Consider the following 15,924-nt stretch of genomic DNA (forward strand, 5'->3'; position numbering starts at 1 on the left):
TATCTTAAGCTTTTCATCATTTGTGTATGTAATTTATAAACTACAGAATAAATGTTTTATTTAAGAAACAGCATTTCTATTAAAGTTACATCTTTTTTAACTCATTCAAAGTAACAGTGGTTTTACTGGAATCCTAAATAATACATTTAAACTGTTAATGAAGTCCTGGAAACTCTGACATTAATGTCTGGGCTCACTCTGTCGTGTCAAAAAATTCTACAGATGTATGATCTGTGACTTGGTGAGCTAACAGGGTTAAAGCCAATAAAAAGCTCAAACACATGCTTAAATCTAAGCACATGCTTTAAATCAAGAACAAGAGTTCTCCCGTATCACAGCCATAAGGAATAAATCTTTCCATGTTTAAATCTGATGGTGCTTCAGGCTCCCAGCTTTCTGCTTTTGCAAATTTCAGAAAGGCCCCAGGTGCCTGAAATCCTGTAAGAGAGATGTCCACATTTTCTAGTGAGTGTCACTTGGCTGCCATCAGAGGTGTCCACGCCTTTGGTTTTCTCTCAGTGTATTGCTGCTTCTCCCCGTGGGAAGAGGAAAGGAAGTGAGTGGCAAATCTCTTCCCCCTGGCTGTGGCCACCGAGGAGCTGTGCCCCACCCAGGCACATGTGGCCCAGCACCAGTGTTAAGTACTAATTCACTACACCAAGGAATGAAACTGAAGTCTGGAAACAGCTTCCCACAGATTGAGCAACCCCAGTAGCCTGCCACCACCACTCTGTCCACCCCCAGAACAAGCTGAGGCTTCCCACACCTGATTTCAGAGTCTGACACGGGTGTACCACAAGCTGACTCTTGACTCAGGGGAAGCAAGAAAACTGCAAGCTGTCTCAGAGAATGAGATTTGTCAGTGCTGAAAAGGTGCTGATGTCTGCTGGCCCCTGGAGACTCACTCAGAGATGTGATCAAACCCAACACAAACCCAAGATTTCTTTGCACAAAAAAAATTCATCTTTTTCTGGGCTCAGAGTCATTCCAGCAAAAAGATATAGCTGTAAAATCCTCTAGAGACCTCATAACCAGAACAGAGAGATGCAGAGTGTTTGTTGTAGTTCTTCCTGCATTTGTGAGGCATTTAAAGACTGAAATGATAGCTATGGCACAAACCAGACACATTAGGTAGTTACACCAGGGTGAACAACCACTTGGCTCCAAACAGGATCCAAGATGTGCAATTCCCATAGGAACAGAAATGAGTCATGAGAACAGCAAAAGGACTAATTTAATAGGAAAGAGTGAAATATTTGAAGTTTGGTTTAATAACACGTAAGGAGGCAGCTGCAAGGCTACAAACAGCTGAAAAACTAATTCACTAATGAAGAAAAAATATTTAGGGTGATTTATTTCATTGAACTAGAGCTACACATGGGGGAAAGAATGAAAACAATGTGTCAGGTTTGCACACTTCTGGTACTCATTTGGATAACTCCTTTCAGTGTGCATAACAGAGCAAATGGGAACTCCCCTTAATAAAATAAAAACAAAACAATTTTTTTTTAAAAAAGACAAAAACAAAGAGTAAATGCTACAAAGTTCTACATCATTCACAGCTGTACACCTCAAGAGTCCTGCACTCTGGAGAGTAAAAGGTTTACAGCAGCCATGAGGTACCATCACTCTCATTCAGGCTGATGTCCTTGCCAGCTGTTTTAGGATGCCTTTAATCTTTCATTTACTGTTCCTTTTACACTAGAAGTACTGGAGTAAGGTGCTCTAATTTATGCATTCTTTGGATTCAGGAGATACTGAAGTCATTAAGATGAGCAACCATTTTTGTGTGATGAGCATTTACATTTTCAGTCTTGTGTGTGCTGAGCTGATCTTACTCTACACAGAAAGTTTTGGGGTGTGCTTTTTCATTTTCACCAAGACTAATTGCTCTGCTAGGCAAATGCAGGTTTTCTGATTGTCACCAGGCAACACAGGGCTTACAATTTAATAACTATAGTTTGGGTCCTACCCTCATTAAAAATCAATCACAAAATATCCATTAACTTCAAAAGCAGCAGGAACAAGCCTTAATTTTCCATCTGTGCTGAGTACATTAAAATTATTTCAGGCCTTAGCCAAAATTTTGAATAATTGCAGGCACCCTTATTTTGTATAATTTACATCCTGTAAAATAATGAAAATTAAATTCTCTCTGTGTCTACTACTCGAATATATGTCTCTCACCCTCCTTTATAGACTCTCTCTGACAGAATTATCCTTTTCTCCATGACAGAGATGACAAAGATGCAATAAGTAACATGTAAATTTGAGGCTTGTGGATATAACAAAAAAAAAAAAAAAAAAAAAAAAAAAAAAGAAAAAAAAAAAAAAGGAAAAAACCTAAACCCACCTAATTATCATAACAGTGCTCCTACCAGACTTCAAGGGGAAAATAAATTTGCATGAGCACTGTGCTGTTTAAAGAACAGACCAGGACATGTGAATTTTTGAATTATGCACAACATCACGTTTAAACCTGCATAAAATTCAAATAAAACCACATAATTTTAAAAGCTGGGGAAGATGTTTGAAGATAACCTAAGCAAATCCCCACCACATTTCCTCTGTGAAACTCAGAAAGGAGCATTACATTTTGTAATTTGCAAATCTCACTCCAGCCCAGCTCTGGTCACACAGACCCCATCCCCAGGCTGTTTATGTGTTTATGCACCACAAACATGTGCACACCCTCTTGGCATTAGCTTGCCAGGGTGAGTCCTGCCCATCAACCTCGCAGTATTTTGTGGGATGAAACTCCTTTTCCAGAGTCACCTGCAGTCTGTCCTGGCCCAACACTCCTCCCCTGTGTCCAGTCCCAGAGCAGTGAGGGTGACCTAGGTGGTTAACAGCTCATCAGTGGCAGTCTCAGTTCCCTGGCAGGGCACTGATTCAGCCTGTCCAGAGTTACAGCAGAAATACAGAACACAGGAAAAAGGTTATTAGAAAATAACAGAAGGCTCCTTTCTGAGACCTTCCCAAATGGCAAAAAAAACATTATGAGCTCCAAACACCTCAACACGGGGCTGCAGGTGGATGCTTCAAAAGCACACCTATGACTCCTTAGAAAGCAGTGCAGGCAACAGGCTTTAGGGTGAACATGAAGTGCACACCTGCAACAGAAGAAAAATCCACCTTGAAAGGCCCAGGGGCACTCCCTGGACAGTCCCTGTGTGCTGGAATGGGAAGTCCATTGGGAAGTCCAGACAGAGAGCCAGTGTAGCAGTGCCTGTCTCATTAGTCCCAGCCAGCACTTGTTATTCTTACTACAAGCAGCTCTCATACTCAGCTGTCCTTACTGGGGTTGCAGAAAGAGCTGCACTTATCATCTTCCTCCTTTATCCTTTCCCCATCCCTCCTTTTGCTGTTTTTTCTTTAATTGCATTTCAACCTAAAAGCTTGCACAGAGACTTTTCCATGCCTTGGAACAAGAGGTATCACTGGAACCATAAACACCAGAATTTTAATACCAATGTCTCTGAAGAAACTGTTCTTAGGAGCTGGTCAAACATTTCCTAACTTTCTCCCTGCTCACCTGTGCAGGTGAGGAAATGCAGCCTCTCAGGCTCTGCCACAGCCATGCAGGTCTGCACGGGGCCATCATCACTTCTGCAGCTTCCCTGCTGCCTCCCACTCATCTCTGAGTTGTAGCTGTTCAGCAGAAAACCTGGAAACCACAGGAGTTCCCACCTGAGCTGCACTCCCAAAATATACTTGCCTTTCAAACTTAAATACTGAAAGCCTTGCTAGAGCTTGGCCTCCCCTCAGGGAAGCACAGAAACCCCAAATCCCAAGATCGAGGGCAGCCCTGGGCTAACAGCATTTCCACTTCTCCTGCAGAATAATCATAGGTCTTACAGCAACCTACAGCCTCTCCCAAAAATAGAGTTATAGAATCACAGAATAGGGACCAGCCCTGGGACCAAATAAGTCCTGACAAATGAAACCACTTCATTCCCAATTTATTTGGGGAATGGTAAAAGGAGGAACTTTCAAGAATTTTTCTTTGGCACAAAACTTCACCCCAAACTGTAGTTCTGAATTCCACACTGATTTGACATGCAGTCTTTGCTGAAGCATTGACCTTCCCTCTGCCAAGAGGTGCTTTGTTTCAGCCTCCTCTCTCTGTAACGGGCATCTGAGAAAAGCACCAGGCTCTGCCCAGGTAACTGCACACAGCCTGCAGCCCACTTCAGTTTTGCTGATTGCCTTTGAGAAGGCAATTGGCAGAAGCAGCTGTAATCATGTGTATTGTTCCATACTGGCTTTTCTAGTCTCTGGTAAAAAAAAAAAAAAAAAAAAAGCAATTCCTTTATGTGTTCCCAGGACCTGCTTATAACTTTTATCTACCTTCTATCAGGGTGCAGATTATATTGCACTTGTATCCAAACCCAGCTACACACAATGACCAGAGCAGTATTCAGTGTAATCACTAGCAGTAGTATTAGAAATTCATGCTTTGGAAAAAAAGTCTTTTCTTCCACGTAGATGGCATTTCATCTACTAAATTGACGCTGATGTTCATAAATCATACATGATAAGCACCTCTTGAGGTTGAAGCCCTTGCTTCACAGGTCAGGTACAGCTTAGCCAAAGACACTACTCCCTTATCCTTCTGGCTGCAAATCCCTGCAAGTCTACTCTTCCATTACCCTCAAATCCCACCAAACTTTCCTTTATTGTTTCAGTGGTTACCATAAAATGAAAGTACCCCCTCAAAGAAACAATACATACTTCTAAGTCATAATTCTGTGGATTGTTGCTCTGACATGGCCTGGTTTGTTCTTCTCTGTCTGTCACACATCTGTTTATGAGAATCCCTTGTTAAAATATACTAAACTTAGATTATTCTGCTTAAGAGGAGCTGAACTGAAAAGTCTTTCTTATTTCAGCAGTCTCTAATGCATATTTAGACAAGTTCAAATGATCTGGTTTTTAGCTGCCTCACAGATTTCTTAAAAACCTCTGTAGAGTTCAGAGGTATTTAGGCCTTTAATCCCCAATGAGACTAAAAGCAGAGCAATTAAGTTAAAGCAGAAGTAACAACAGGATGCACTAGAAACAATCAACCTTGATCCTTTATTTGAGACAGAAATAAATCCTTCTCTCCTGTCCTTCCCCTACACATCTGAAATATGGTGAGAGGTGTATAGGGACACCCCTGCAGCAGTGTGTCCCTCCCCTCTCCTCCTAAAGAGCAGAGAGCTTTTAGTTCGACTTAGGGACATCAGGCAGGTGTCGTGTCCCAAAGCATTGCTAATTTTACCAGCAGCCCAGCAGAACCAGGGGAAGACAGTGAAACTTGGGTTTTGTGGTGCTGGCAGATGTGTTTTACCCAAATCCAGCTACAATTGCTGCCTGCTGCCAACACTGACTGCTTGACCTTTGCGTGTCCCACAGCAGAGAGGGCAGAAAACAAGGCAGGGCATCATGCCCTGGCAGCAGTGTCACAGCCTGCTGCTGACTGTCACCTGCTGTGGCCCTGCCAAGGCAGCACAGGGAGGGGGCAGCTGGTGGTGACCCTCAGGAGGGGTCACCAGACACAGCAATCCTCAAACTGGAGCTGGGAACTCCAGCACAGGTAAGTGGAAGTGCCCTGGCACAGCTGGGTGGTGGGAGCGTTGGTTCTAGGACTGTTGAAATAAATAAAGTGTGTGGAATAAATAAAGTGTGTGTGTGAGGCCAGAGACCACATGTCAATGCTTGTTTATGTTTGAAGTTCCTTATTTGAAAGTAAAGTCACCTACTTTTTTTTTTTGTAATGTAATCAAACTGAAACATGGCCAGAATTGAGATTTGATGACTGTGCTTGCACAGCACTTAGAATGGTAAATCCAGGCATCTTTATTTAATAGATTTAGCCCTTTTGGATAGCAGACTTTCTAAGGAGCTACTGTGGTGTTAAACAAGAATAAGTAGCACAGTGAAAAATGGTTTCGTACCAGGCAGACTAAAAAGGCCAAACAGTTGAAGTGGACAGGAGAACTGTGCTGTGGTTGCTGTTTTATTCATGCACACTCCACTCTGGTTCCTATCTTTAAAGTCTTTGCGTCTTTCACCATGTTCCTTTCAAAATTAACCAGTTATTTATTACCTACCCATACACAAGCACCTCATCAGCACAGCCACTGGGTAGGTCTGACTGTCTGACACCACACTCAGGAAGATCCTCTTTACAAGTCCATGGGATTCTTTCCTCACATAAGGAATGCCAGAAGAGAAGGCAGGCTTCCTAATTTGAAACACTTCCTGAGATGCCGTGTTTCAATTGCACATACAAGCATTGGAAGGCAAAAGCACTTTGTTGTCCAAGCTAATTAAATGCTTTTTCATTCTGCTAAACCCTCCTTTGAGTGCACAAATTAAGATCATTTACAATGTTGCCTCCTAAAAGCTGCGGAGAAAACAACCAGTTAATGTCACACAAAGCAGCAAAGTGCCATTGGATGGCAGCTGTCACTGCTGTCCCTCTCCTGACTGCAAACAAACCTTGAGCCACAGAGCTCTAGCTGTCAACCAGCTGTGCCCTGAGCCACTGAGCATCCCTGGGATGGACTGCTGCTGCTGCTTCAGACCCTCCAAAGGGAGCCAGAAACTCTGCCACAGGGCACCAAGGCTGTCGTGCACATCAAGACAAACAGCAGAGACCTGGCTCACCTGACAAAAACTATGTGCATAGAAAAGCAGAGCCAAACCAGCACCTGAACATGGGAAATTTGTAAAGCAGTGCCCCTAGATTTAGTAAGGACTAAATCTTATCCTCAGGACACACCTTCACTGGTCAGCTGGGTGAGCTGAAACCCCATTTTTAGCCATTTGCATGGCCATGATGGATGAAAGTAGAAACTGTGACTTCCAGTACATACCAGAGATGAGTTACTTCATCACCAGCTGAGTTACTTCATCACCAGCTGAGTTACTTCATCACCAGCTGAGTTACTTCATCACCAGCTGAGTTACCTGCCATCAGGACTTGGCTAATGCCAGACCTGAGCACACGGTGCCCTCCCAGCACCAGAACAAGCACAGCTGCCACAGCACCCAGAATCTAAACTGTACATAAATGGATAGGTGCCCTTGCTATAAACAGATGTGAAGGTTCCCATTCCCATTGCTCAGAGAATGCAGCTCTGAGAAAAAGAGGCAATTCAGCACTGAGGAAAAGAAAAGAAGTGGAGAAGTATTTTTGAAACTTGGCACAGAGGAGCTGAAGTTTCTAAACTAAGGATGTTCTTTCCGCTTCAGATGTAAGAGGTTTAAAGAATGATAAAATTTGCATTCTTATCTTTATCCCTTTCACTTTCTCCAAACAGTCCTAGATGTATAAATATAGAATACACTGCCAACAAGAGCCAGGAGTCTGAATATTTTATGCAGAAGGCAGCAAATGAATTAGCCTTTCCTACAGTTAATCAGAAGTGAAACGTGCTGTGTTATCCCAAGTCTTACCGTGGTTGGAATCTCACGACTGCTTCCTGGCATTTCAAAGCCACATTCTGTGCATAGTTATTAGCTGAGGATCCAGCCTTCCCCTGCCACTCTGAGAGGCCTGGCAATGCACACTCCAGCTCCTGCACAAAGAGAAACAAAAAGAAAAGCTGAATGCGCCCTGTCAGTACCAATCCAAGCTTGGCTAAATATTTTGCTTCAGGAAAGAAATGCTCCATGAGACCAGATGCTGGTTGAGGATCTTCGTTATTTTTTGGTAATAATCTGGAAACAACTGAAGAACACAGGAGATAAAAGGTTCTAAACAAAGAAGCGTGTTATTTCACTGGAAAACAGTTTCTGACACCAAAGCAGACTGTAACATTTCTGTTTATTACTTAAATAACAGATTTCAGCTTCAGTGCTAAGAGGTTCTATACAAAGAATTCATTTGAAATTATTTACTCACATGTCAGTAAGATTTTATGACTTGGGTATCATCAAAAAAATCTGGCTGACAAAGGTAAGTGCAGTTCACTTAAATTAGATATGTAAAATTTAACCATTTGCCTCTTTTCCTAGCATATGTGTAGCTTTATGAATAGAGTATTACTCTGGGAGGAGGGAAAGGCAGTTAGGGGGAAAAAAGTCACATCACCCAATCTGCTGCACAGAAAATAAAAAAGGCAATTTAGTCCAAAAAACTGAGTAAAAGAACAGGAATGAGAAAAGTATCCATTCAACTCCAAGTTTTTGAAAACCAGTTATAGGGCTATGAAAAGATGTGTTTGGCAGATCTTAATTTCCTTACCTATGAAATGGGTTGTAATATTTCCTTTGTATTGCAATGAAATAAGTTAATTAAGATCTTTGAAAATGTGATAATCAAAGTGGGACTTTTTTTCTACCTCTTTATTAGCTTTTGTAATCAAATATTTTAGTCTAATAGTTTAAAAAGTAGAATACAATGCGCTCTGCAAAGCAACAGAGCTCCCTTCCCTGCTAAAGCAATGTACCTGACTTTGCTCCAGTTTCAAAGCTTGACTGGATGCATGGAAGTCAAAAGTTTGGGTAGGACTCTTCAGATGGGAACTTGCAGGGCAGAGAGAACATGGCAATTCCAGGTGCTTTCTGCTTGATGAAGGGGAAAGCTGAGGACAAGAGCAAGTGCTGGCAATAAGCCCTTGCTTGCAGGCTTGATGTTAGAGGAGTTGGGTGGCTTTGGGTTGTCTCTGTATTTTTTTTTTTCTCTTTTATGTCTTTGTTGCTGCTCAGAAATCATGTCATTAGGGTGCTAACAAGTAACACTAGGGAAACACCCTTGATGGAATCTGTGTTTCTAAAGAGCAGTGAAATCCTGATGTGTCACAGGCACCTACTGCAGAGCCCCATCTTCTACTGCATTTTTGTTTATATTTCACTAAAGAGGGTGACTTCTACAGTGAAATTGCATCATAATAAACATAAGCAGAGTATACCCAGAGACCAAAGCAAAACTTCCAGACTGCCTGATGTGCTCATGTGTTTTTGCAGCTGATGTGTCAATATCAGCTCCAGCTTTTTGATTACTGTGCACTTAAAATCATAATTTTAATGTCAAGTTATTGGAAGTTCTTTGACATACAAGCAATTTGTACACTTCATTTATACTCAAAATACAAAACTTTACTCAGTGGTTTTCAGCATTGTCATCTTTAGTCACTGATTGTCAAGCCATCATTTTTATAGCCATTTACCTTGATAATAAGACTTGAAAGCTGAACTTTTACTGTCTCTGCCTATTAGCTAGGATGTTTGGTGTCCTTTGGTGTCCTGGGATCTGTCCCAGTATCAATAGGGAATTTGAGGATGACTCATTCAAGAATCCATACTCGTGACTGTGCACCAAAGGTGAGTGACAAGAGAAAGGATTGGGCAAGGAAAGCAGACTTTCTGTTCCTCACCATCTGTTCTCACACTGAGTCCCTGGAGTATGTTCTGGGCATATGCTTCCTCACCACTTGAAGTCAAATAAATCCTAATTAACTTGATTTCCTATAGATGAGTGTTGCAGAATTGCTAAAGAAGCTGTTGGAACCATGGGAATGGTGAAACCAAATAGCTGGAATACAGTGGTGCAGTCGCATTCCAGCAGCCTCCTCTCTTCCCATACTCTGTTTGGAAAGGTTACAGCTGCCTCCAGAGCCACCTCCTGCCCCCAGGAAATAACTGCAGGCAACATGCAAAGCACAGCTTTACTCTGGTGACATTTTGCCATCTGATAAGCGGTCAAGTGAAGTCACCTGATGCTGCTCTTTTATTACACTTGGGTTTTTTAATCATCAGTGTAAATCTAATAACCTTTTCTTCATGAAGACCAAAGGCACATGACCACAGGGCTACACTTATGCCAAAAATATCAGAGGCACAGGAATCACACTTCAGCTGAGAGCTTTGTGAAGCTCAAAAATCCCATCTTTCCTCTACTTGATTACAGCTGTCTGTTCCCTCTCAGTAAACATTCTACAATGGAAACCCCTTGGATTCTCACAACTATGTTTCCATCCAAAAAGACTTTAATCCTTCCAACACAAAATGGTTTCCATCCAAAGAGACTTTAATCCTTCCAACACATGCAGCAAACTTAGTCATCTCCCAATAGCCTCTTCTAATTTTAAAGGGACAATCCTCTGTAAAAGAAACTTACGGGCTTAGAACACATAAGAGGGAGTAACCAAGAGTTCCTTGGCTTATCAGAGCAACACCTTTAACAGAGATTCTGTCACTGCTCTGGTGTCATTCCTTCTCATGCCACAGAGAAGTCAGGCTGGGGAAGTGAGGAGATTACTGAAAAAGCACTGCTAATAATCTCAGGAAAACAAGGATGAACAGTTCAATCATGATGTGCAGCGCATGCTGCTTTTCTTTCATAAACGCATGTGCTCAGAAAGTGCTGTTTGTCAGCTGCTGGGGAGCTTGTCCCATCACTTATCCCATCCAGTGGCTTGGTGGCAAAGGGTTTCACCAAGGAAGGTTCATGCAGTTAGAGTGTTTCATCACTTCTGTCTTTCCTAATTCAAGCCCTTGAGCCATGTCAAAATTATCTGCCTGGCACCGCTTTTCCTTCCAGAGGCTGCATACTTAGGTTGTGCTGGTGTTTTATGGCAGTCTAATTATATACTCAAAAAGTTTCCCATTAAATAATTTCACCATTTCCAGTTAACCCCTTGGGGCCATGTAAAATGCCCCAGAGCAGCAAATCTGTGCTGTGCTGGCTTTTGATGGGTGAGAGGTACAGGCAGGAAACAAACAGGGGGCTCAGAAGAGGCTGAAAAAGCAGTAGATGTCCTCTGAGACAGACCTTGCCCCTTTTATAGCTTCTTCATGACTCTTCTTCCTTATCTGCCTCCACTTGCTCTTCACAGGGCAAAATTCCCATCATTTTTTCTGCTCAGCTGATAAACATGCTCACCTCATCTCCCTGCAGGTTAAATAATATTTCCTAGTAATGCAGTACAGTCACAAAAAAAACCTCCCAGTTATTGCTTTATTTCTGGATCAGCTCTAGAACAGGTAGGAATTTTAGGGCAAGAGTTTGACATTGATATTCTGAAAGAGACTCTGATAATACCATTTGCCATTTGGTTTTAATTTTTCTTCAGGGATTCAAAAAGGACCGTTCTCACTTAGAAGGTAAGACATTCTGTCTAAAATTATGAAACTTGGTCCAAAATAATTCCTAGTCTATGACAGGCTTGAGGTACTTCAGAAAGAGATCTGCAAATTTCTATCCACAAAAAAGAAGGGTGGAGAGACAAAAAGTAGCCAAATACATTATACAGCAAAGAGGTGGAAATACAGACATCTGTATTTGTATGCACAATTTTATGCAAATACAGACATCTGTATTTGCAGATGTCAGGCCTTGTGCCTACTGCAGACCAACAAATCTACCAATATTAATATTAACTATCTTGAATATGAGAATATTTCCAGCTGAGGGGTTAAATCTGCACCAGAGCTCTACCCCTTACACTGCATATCCAACACAACTTGGGAAGCACCAGGGAAGAACAGAGGCATTTTCAGCAGCTGCTGAGAGGTGGAATTCTAGAGTCAACAGAGCAAATGTACCTCCAGAGACAGCAGCAGGAGTTTCCTCATTTCTAGTCCTCCTTAGTACCTTTTACAAAATTTACAGTTCTGCTCCCCCCAGCTCAACCTAGGAAGATGGTGGTACTGCACTGCTATGGTCTGACTGCTTAAATATGAGAAAAACAGATTTTAAGATGAAAGAAAACTATTAAATCCCTCTATTTGAAACCAAACTACCAGTAAAAGATCACTGATCAAATAAACAAAACAGAAACTGTCTAAATAAATATTTGCACACCTTCAGCTATGCTCTCCACTCACTTCTGAAAGCAGTTGCAGCAGAACCCTCTCTGCAATTCCCCAGCAGAAAGAAACTGTTATTACAGGAGTGTTGCAGACTGCAGGTCCCTGGAAGTCAGGGTAGATTACTGTAGGGTCTCAAATCACACCATGAATTACCAGGGAGCCCCTCTTTGCATTTCAAAAGTTGCTTAGACATTGTGCCACAAGCCTCCCCCTGCTAAGTTTAATTCTTTACCTGACTTTCCTCATGGCTTTTTCCATTTTCTAGCTTTGCAATGGGCTTAGGTTTCCTCAGCTTTAAGTTGCCCATTTCAGGCTTTAGAGCACAGTCAGTTAAAACCTGCTGCTTGTGCTGCTGGGTGTCTTGCAAAGGCAGCTGCCTTTCCTCTAAGACAGCAGAGTTGTCCGGGTAATTTTCTTTGTTATCATCGTCTCTGTAAGAAAATAAAATTGAAATGCATCAGGCAGGATTTCAGACACCTGTCAAAACATTATGAAGGAAGAAGAGCAACAAGTTCTTAGTTATTTATGGCATATTGCTTTTACTAAATTTAGTGGTCTACACATCAGTTATGGATCTAAACTATTGTTAGCATTATTACACACTCAGCTGTGGAGCTACTTGAATGTTAGCTTTAGAGGCACTCTTGGGCTTCAGACCTACAGCTCACATTCCCCAAATAAAATCTGAAACTGTCTTTTCCATGCAGAAGACTTTTCCCCACCCAATGATTCACAGTAAGATATAACCTCACAAAAATATCATCACAGACAGTAATTCCTCTCTAGAACATACTTCCCTTCTGATGGTTTCTGGCTTTGAGGGCCATTGCACAAAGGGCAGGAGGAAGCCACTCAAAGTAAGGTCTGAACAGCCAGAGATGTGTTTGGAGAAAACATCCTCCTGTGTAAGAGCACACCTGGTGGCCTAAACAGACACCATTACTCATGGATGCTTCATCTGGGACCTGGGACAGAATTTTCAATCCACAATGATTGCACAATTACAATGTGCAAGCCCTGTCCACCCTGCTAGTGTCACCCACACCCAGCCACTCCAGCCTTAGCCTGCTCTCACGCCTTCCACGGGGAGCACCTCCGTGGCACCACCAAGTTACCGCAGTGCAGGAGGCAAGGCTGCCTCAGGAGCTGGCAGTGGCTTTGCTGCTCCAAAATCCCTGGCTGGAGCCTGGTTTTCAGGTGGGATTTCAGATGTTAGCTCCAGCTGGTAGCAGCACCCTAATGGTTAGCTGGGAGATGACCTCTCTCCTGGTGTGAAACTTCCATGGCTGAGGGAGTCAAGGGCTATTGAATTAGATGCCCTGAGATTTCTTTCCTTTTTTTCCAGAAAGCATAACTTGCTACTTCAATGTTTTCTCCTAAGGATTTTGAGCTGCCAAACTCACTTTCCATCTGTGGCCCATCAGCATCCAGATGGGTGCTTGCAGGGTGCCTGTGGAGTTGAACAGCATTGCTGCCCATGCCTCCTGCAAGTGTGCTCCAAGGCAGTTGTTATAGTTACAGCTTTATAGCCCACAGGCACTCCAACAATGTGCACAAGTGTTTTTAAGGTATCCTCTAATTTTAAGATCTTCCTGAAAGGTCAAGTTGCATACCCTAGCAATCCATATGTACTAACATAGCCAGGAGAGAGGCAAGCCTCAAGAATACTTCAGTTAAATTCCAATTTAAAGGGGTTTTTTCCAGATACACTCAGCAATGAGCATATCCTTGCACGGTTGCAAAGCTCTGTTTACTACTGCTTTGCACCAACTGCTGTACAGTAAAATTCAGTGCATAAGCACCACAGCTGCATCTCAATGACAGGAGTAGGATGTGAAGTTAAGAATACAGACTATAACATATTTACATATATAATAACAACAGTAAATAATCTTCATATTGATCACACAAAAGTGCATGAGATAAATATGTATTTCCCAGAAATACTAACAGCTTTTGCAGGTAATACCCCAGAAATTCTGCTTTCCCTTGAGAATAAAGGTTTCTTTCCAATGGTTTAACAGAAGCAGTCACAGCTTCACTTGCTGCCAATGGATTTCAGACAAAGTTTACAGGGGAGTACCTGGGACTGGAACTGCCTGCTTGATCTTCATGCACAGAGTCTGAAAACCCGTCACACCTTGAAAATGAATACAAGATAATTAGTGGCTTTCTGCCAGCTGCAGAAACAGCTTTTAATAACATTACAGTACAGCTCAAACTATAAACACATTTCTTCTTCTCCTCATGCTTTAGTTAGGGTCATTTAATGCCATAGCTGCTCCATGATAGTCCAAATCTCAGAGGAAGAAGATGATTTGAGATGTTAAGAGTGCACAATTTGGTATATCATTTTCAGAAAAATGGAAATAATTACAAGGAATTCAGATGTTACCATAGAAATCACAGGAAAATTACAAGAAATTCTGTATTCTAATTGTTTATAGCATACTTCACATTAACCTCAAAAATAATTAGACATAACTAAGGATGTTTTTCTCACAAACTCACAAAAATATTAATGATGATAGTGCAGTCACCCTTTATGCCACAGGAAAAAGAATCCCCAACTAAATTATGAAGTGAGAGTTAGTCTCAAAAAGTGAACTAGCAGAATTTTTTAAGATGCCTGAACAATCCTAATCAATTACTTCCTTTAAATTACAAACAAAAGAATTGTCCTAAGGCAAAAGAGAAGTCTGGATAAATATGTTAAACCACAAGCACTGAGAGCTGATCATGACACTGTGGCTGCATGGCTGAACTCTGCAGGGTGATTTAACCTGCAAAGCCCATGAGCAGTCTTTCTTCAGATAAACATGCATCCATAAGCATGCACTTCTAAACTATGCAAACACCGAGCCTGGTATTGCTGGGGTAAAGTCGGGGCCCTCTCCTCACCCTCTGATCATACTCACAGGGCACAGACACTAAGGAGGCCTGGATCCCTTGAAGTTTTCTGGCAGAGGAATCTCTTCATTATGGGGAAGCAGCCTGTACTTTTGCTGACTTGTTAAATTTTGAGAACTGCCCCACAAAGAGAATACATTAAGTGACACATTCATAGCTCTGCATTGCAATTTGATGGCAAGGGCTTAATATATTCCTCTTCCCCACCAGTCTTCTGCTGGTGTCTATATCAAAAGTCAGATTGCAGCAGAAAATATTTAAAGGGCCACTCGAGTGTTTACACTTCCTGAATACATCAGCATATGCATGAAAGCATTTGCTGCTCACAAGTGGAGCAGAGAACTACAGTGGCAGATCACCCTAATCACACAATATTCCTGCAATGAGTGCAGCTTTCCCCACATGGCAAAGTGGGATGATGGATGGAAGACAGGGCTTGATGTGCAAAATGGAAAAATTCACTGTAGAAATGTGATTGCCTCCGGATGCCAGTCACACCTTCCCCTCTGGCCAATACCTGACTGCCTCACAAGAAACAGCAAGGGGGGGCACAGGCCACACTGGGGGGTTGAATAAGGAAGCCCAGTGTGAAAGGAACCAGGAACCTGGCTGTAGAACTAGAAGGAATATTTTAGAGGGACGAAACAACAGAAAGAAAATGCATTGTGAGGAGACAGTGCCAAGGTCAGAGCTGGATGGACAGAGCTCCCAGCACAGACACAGGAGAAGGTGCCATCAGGTGGGGTGTGCACCATGGGCCAAACCACAGCCAGCAAAGTCCAGGGATCCCTAAAGGGACAAACTCTCTCTCCTGGGTGTGCCTCAGAGAGAGGAGGTGGGAGGAAGCAGCTCTGCCACCAGTTTTGCTCCCCCTTCTCTCACCAGTCACCTCACTTGGCAGCCTTCAGTCCTGAAAGACCACCTTGGCAAAGGGGACACTCTCTGGAGGGACAATGGATGGCTGAGCACAAGTCCAGTGGCCAAGCCAAGTCCAGTTAAGGAGCACTCTCCTTAACTGGTGGAGCTGAGCTGGCTGTAAGGAGGTGATCTCGAGAAGCAGAGCTCCTAACTCAGCACCCAGCAGCTGATAGAAGTCATAAAACAAGACACAACTTATAAACAACATAATTGAGTGTGACAAAATGTATTTGAGTAACTGGATGGCAGCAGATAGCAAAGATAAGCAATAATGAGGCAGAGAATATA

General features: G+C 42.4%; 1 protein-coding gene across 1 annotated transcript in view; it reads right to left on the reverse strand.

The window, feature by feature from the left end:
• FAM13C (family with sequence similarity 13 member C) overlaps positions 1 to 15,924 on the reverse strand; it is a 115,021-nt gene that overhangs the window by 28,269 nt on the left and 70,828 nt on the right. The window contains exons 8-10 of the mRNA XM_053948764.1: positions 13,892 to 13,948; positions 12,041 to 12,239; positions 7,450 to 7,571 (exon numbers count right to left, since the gene is read on the reverse strand). Of these exons, the coding sequence (XP_053804739.1) occupies positions 7,450 to 7,571; positions 12,041 to 12,239; positions 13,892 to 13,948 (378 nt within the window). The remainder of the gene's footprint in view (positions 1 to 7,449; positions 7,572 to 12,040; positions 12,240 to 13,891; positions 13,949 to 15,924) is intronic.

The sequence above is a fragment of the Vidua chalybeata genome, chromosome 8 (assembly GCF_026979565.1).
Source record: "Vidua chalybeata isolate OUT-0048 chromosome 8, bVidCha1 merged haplotype, whole genome shotgun sequence".
Taxonomy (NCBI): Eukaryota; Metazoa; Chordata; class Aves; order Passeriformes; family Viduidae; genus Vidua; species Vidua chalybeata.